The sequence below is a fragment of the Phoxinus phoxinus genome (assembly GCF_949152265.1).
Source record: "Phoxinus phoxinus genome assembly, chromosome: 22".
Taxonomy (NCBI): domain Eukaryota; kingdom Metazoa; phylum Chordata; class Actinopteri; order Cypriniformes; family Leuciscidae; genus Phoxinus; species Phoxinus phoxinus.
The window spans coordinates 12228584-12234273 of NC_136897.1; the positions used below are offsets into that span (position 1 = coordinate 12228584).

At 39.4% G+C, this 5690-nt stretch overlaps 1 protein-coding gene across 1 annotated transcript; it reads left to right on the forward strand.

Moving 5' to 3' along the window:
- Positions 1 to 1524: 1524 nt before the first annotated feature.
- Positions 1525 to 4916, forward strand: LOC306990475 (keratin, type I cytoskeletal 42-like; the record flags this gene model as incomplete). Its single annotated transcript, XM_079597351.1, has 8 exons — positions 1525 to 1767; positions 2010 to 2092; positions 3208 to 3364; positions 3496 to 3660; positions 3822 to 3947; positions 4409 to 4629; positions 4750 to 4763; positions 4864 to 4916. The coding sequence occupies exons 1-8, from the start codon at positions 1540 to 1542 to the stop codon at positions 4914 to 4916; spliced, it is 1047 nt and encodes a 348-aa protein (XP_079453477.1). The 5' UTR covers positions 1525 to 1539.
- Between the last annotated feature and the right edge of the window lie 774 nt (positions 4917 to 5690).

Below are 5690 nucleotides of genomic sequence, written 5' to 3' on the forward strand. Positions count from 1 at the left end.
GCACACACACACACACACACACACACACACACACACACACACACACGCACGCACACACGCACGCACGCACGCACGCACGCACGCACGCACGCACGCACGCATGCACGCACGCACGCACGCACACACACACACACACACACACACACACACACACACACACACACACACACCCATCAACAGAGTGTAGAGCCGCCCTCGAGCTCTAACTATATAACAGGACAGAGCTTGGTTTAAAGGCACCATATACTTCAGGACAACTCTAAAGACTTTTTGTGTCGTGTCCCTTTTGCATTCATCCCATTTCTGCATTGATCCACCATGTCATGCTCGAAGGCCTGCACCGAGACTTCTCTGAAGACCTGCTCTGAAACCTGCTCCATCACATACCCTGACACCTGTCTGAAGACCTGCCCTGAGACCTGCTCTGAGATCTGCTCCAAGCCCTGCTCCTTCACCTTCCCTGAGACCTGTCTGAAGACTTACCCTGACACCTGTCTGAAGACTTACCCTGAGACCTGTCTGAAGACTTACCCTGAGACCTGTCTGAAGACTTGCTCTGAGACCTGCTTAGACACCTGCCCCAAACCCTGCTCTTTCACCTTCCCTGAGACCTGTCTGAAGACTTACCCTGAGACCAGCTCCGAGATCTGCCCCAAGCCCTGCTCCTTCACCATCCCCGAGACCTGTCTGAAGACTTACCCTGAGACCTGTCTGAAGACTTACCCTGAGACCTGTCTGAAGACTTGCTCTGAGACCTGCTTAGACACCTGCCCCAAACCCTGCTCCTTCACCATCCCCGAGACCTGTCTGAAGACTTACCCTGAGACCAGCTCTGAGATCTGTCCCAAGCCCTGCTCCTTCACCATCCCCGAGACCTGTCTGAAGACTTGTTCTGAGACCTGCTCTCACACCTGCCCCAAGCCCTGCTCTTTCACCTTCCCCGAGACCTGTTTGAAGACTTGCCATGAGACCTGCTCTGAGATCTGCCCCAAGCCCTGCTCCTTCACCTTCCCCAAGACCTGCCCCGAGACCTGTCTGAAGACTTACTCTGAGACCTGCTCGGACACCTGCCCCAAGCCCTGCTCCTTCACCTTCCCCGAGACCTGCCCCGAGACCTGTCTGAAGACTTACTCTGAGACCTGCTCGGACACCTTCCCCAAGCCCTGCTCCTTCACCTTCCCCGAGACCTGTCTGAAAACTTGCCCTGAGACCTGCTCTGACACCTGCCCCAAGCCCTGCTCCTTCACCTTCCCCGAGACCTGCCCCGAGACCTGTCTGAAGACTTACTCTGAGACCTGCTCTGAAACCTGCCCCAAACCGTGCCCTGAGACCATAATCATTCCCCGTCATTGTGGTACAGTTGCACCCAAAGCCTACAGTGTTTATGGCTGCGGTTTTGGAGGAAGGACGCGCATCTCTTCCTGCTCTTTTCGTTCGAATACTTGCACCCCATGTCCACCATACAGAATTGATGGAGCATACGGATGTCACGGCGGACTGTACAGTGGAGGACACGGTGAAAGATTTGGTGCAAGAATCATGGCTGGAGGGTGCTATGGAGATTATGACTACCTCCAGAAGACCGAGAAGGCCACCATGCAAAACCTGAATGACCGTCTGGCATCCTACCTAGATAAGGTGCACTTTCTGGAGGCTGCCAATGCCACTCTGGAGAGGCAGATCTGCGAGTACTATGAGAAGAAAGGGCCAATCTGTCAGAGGGACTATAGTTGCTACTTAAAAACCATCGATTGCCTTCAGGAAAAGGTACAACATTGAAGTTTTGAGACAATTAAGGGTGGAAATCTTGAGTCTGATATCTGAGATTCTAATAAATATGACACAGATTCCTGATTCAGATTCCTGTGAAGTGAACTGAAATATCACTGCATATAAAAACATTTTGCAGTAACACAATGTAAATATTATTGATAAGAAAATAGACAAATGTTTGTTTCAAAGTTATAAATGAGCTACATTGATAGATTTTTCAATGCTCTTCATTGTAGATTAAAGATGCTACCATCAACAACGGCAAAATCCTCCTGCGTATCGACAACTCTAAATTGGCTGCTGAGGACTTCAGGATAAAGTGAGTTCTGTAAAGACATTTTCAAATATAGTTATTTTCATACTTTTCAAAAGGCAAATAAAGACAGAATGATAACCCATATGTTGGAAATGTAATATATGTACACATATGAAATATACATATATGAAATATATCCACATATATAAAATATATATGCCCATATATAAAACCTATTAGAAAATGGAACAATTGACATATAAAACCAGCCCATATATTTTATATATGTATAATAGTGTTTTTTCATATACATGTCACATATAATTATCAGTTTTCAAATAGAATTTGTGTAGTATTTGTTTTGTTTTTATGAGCTGGTCAAGAAGAAGTAAAATAATAATAAATAATACATTTTATTTAGATTTAGAATCTTTATAAGATTCGAAAATGAGATAGAAATTGAAATGAAATGTGGATATGTACTTGATCTATAGACTTGAAATAAATAGTTAAATAGTAAATAGTTTGGCATAACATATCGGTGAAATATGGTCAAAACATACAGTATATGAATAATATATAAATTATATAAATAATAATCATATACATCATATTAATATATGTCAATAGGCTATACTCATTTATTATGGCAAATTTATATATGTTAAAAACCTATATCAACATATATGTAGAGATATGTATATATGTGATAGCAATATATTGTCTTATATTTAGCATATATGACGGCATCACTAGCGATAGGGACATATGTCATATATTACATTTCCGTAAGGGAAGCTCTAATTTGTGTTCCTTTATCGTGTAAGTAAACAGTAAAGCATATTACTTTTTTTTTAAAGACAATCAAAAACAGAATAGAATGGCAAATTAGTCCCTCAAAGTGAAGCACAACCTCTGGCTGGCACATATATAAACACAAATGCATCCAAGCAAATGCACATACATACATATACAGATGTTCATTTGAACAGATGTAATCCAGCCATATTTTTATATAGTGATAGAAGAAACAATGAAAAATAACAGCTTACTCCCTAATCTTTTAAATTTAACCAATAGTTAAAGATGTGTTGCTATATAAATCTTTGTTTGTACATAGATCATTGTCATGTTTAGACATGATCATTTCATTCCCCTCCGACCTTTTCACCAATCAGATATGAGAATGAGTCGTCGATACGGCAGTGTGTGAAGGCTGACATTGATAACCTGCATTGCATACTTGATAAGACATGCCTGGCAAAGGCCGACTTGGAGATGCAGACCTGCGCTCTGAAGGAGGAGCTGGTATATTTGAAGAAAAGTCACCAGGAGGTTTGTAGCAGTTTGCCTGTAGCAGAATAATCGTATGAGAATTTTGTATGTTTTTACAGTAAATGAAGATGGAAGGAATCATTTAAATTCACAATTTAAAGCCATAATGCTTTAACTATGTGTGCTTGCAGAATGTGGAAGCACTACTGTGTCAGTTAACAAACACAAAAGTGTGTGTGGAAGTGGATGCCGCTCCTCAGCAAGACCTGAACAAGGTTTTGGACGAGATCCGTTGTCATTATGAGACCATCATAGATAAACACTGCAGAAAACAGGAGTGCTGGTTCAAAGAGAAGGTGAGACTTTTAATTCCTCTACATGTGAACACTAATTAGCCATCATAGTGGCAGACTTTTGATTTTAAATTGCGGTTTGGAGTGGTATTACAGTAATAGTGAAACAATATAGTCCAGTGAATCACAAGTTAATAATATGTGTGTTTCTGACTCTCTTTAAGATGGCAGATCTGTGTAAAGATGCTGCCACCAACACAGATTGCCTAGAAACCTCTAGGTCAAAGATCTCAGATTTGCGACGTACTTTGCAGAGCCTGGAGATCGAGCTACAGTCTCAAATCAGCAAGGTGAGACACATGAAATACAGAATGTGATGGACAGAAAGAAAGAAAGAAAGAAAGAAAGAAAGAAAGAAAGAAAGAAAGAAAGAAAGAAAGAAAGAAAGAAAGAAAGAAAGAAAGAAAGAAAGAAAGAAAGAAAGAAAGAAAGAGAAAAGGATTGTGAGAGGCAGTGGAAAGAGAGTTTTGGTAATACATCATCTGAGAAACGAAAAAGGCTTAACTAATGTTAAATGTTGAGTTGTAATATTTTCTCACATATGTGCGTGTTAATCCATGACTTCCAAAACTAAATTAAGGCAAAGTGGACAGTGAAGCAGTAGCTGTTGTTTACAATCGCCAAAAGTTTTCAGCCTTGTTCTTTAGGTACAATTTTTAGCTGTCTTTGTTTTGTTCTATTCAAGTTAACTGTTTTTGGATTCATGTAAATTTTTCTTTTTTCTTTTTGACTGTTCTCATCACCCACACAGAAAGAAGCACTGGGGTGCTCCCTGTTGGAAACAGAGGCTAGGTACAGCGCTATGCTAGCAGGCTTTCAGAAGCATATCAACTCATTGGAGGCAGAGCTTTGTCAGGTGCGCTCTGGAATTGAGCAGCAGGGCAGAGACTATGCTGTACTGCTGGACATCAAGAGCCGTCTGGAGCAGGAGATCGCCACTTACAGGTGCCTCCTGGATAATCAGGGCATTCAGTAAGTTCATCTTTTTATTTTTAAACAACTGAACAACACAAGGATGGGGAAATGGGTGTTGCATGATGTTTTAGTCTGAAAAGACTTCACTAATGGACTAATCATTTTCCCCTCTTACAGGACTCAAGGACAGGGTAAATAAAATCTCTCTTATTTTGTGGCTGTGCATGGGGGTGGTTTGGGCCAGCTTCAGATTGTATGTTATTTAATTATCTTTTTTTCTCTCCCTTTCAGGTGAGGTGTTTCTGTGTACAACACCATCCAGTCTAAACATTAGTCAAATGTAAACAAGTCATATGAACAACATCAAATGTAAACAAAGAATTTAATGAGGTTGTAATGAAACTGTAATAAACATTCTGTATTGACAGTCTTACAATTCACAATTAAAGACCACTTGAGTTTTCTTTTCTGTCTTGATGTATTCCATGTTAAAACAGGTAGCTTGGAAATCAAGCTCATTTTGACTATGTTTAAGTAGTCCATTAATAACTCTAATTTTATTTTAACAAGCCTTTTTTAATTGATATTCTGACTGGGAGAGTCATCATTATGCATCATGATTTAATAAAATTCAATCCCAATATTTTAGTTTCTATATTTAGATTATTCACTCAATGTAATGTATGAATAAATAATAAAACACCACCTTGAAATTGTTATATGAATCAGAGTTCCTATTAAGTGGTTATAATAACATAGTGTAGGCACTTCATTATATATTAATTATGTATTTATATTAGCTATAGAACTATTTTTACAAGTTTAAAGGATAAACAAGATGTAAATGTGTAAACAGAATTGTTAAAATATATAACATTTATTCTTATTTCTTTTCTTTTCTTGAGGTTTACAAAAGTTCAACATTTTCAGACAAAACAAATATTTTGACAATATCATTACGGACCTGTTATTAAAAGGTTAATTTCATATCGGCCTGCAGCTGAATTATTACCCTATCAATATTACTAAAGCAATAAAAGTATGACGATAGAATCCTACAAAAGAGATTATAAAATGCTCTTACCGGGAGCTTGGTTTTGGATAGACATAAACACAAA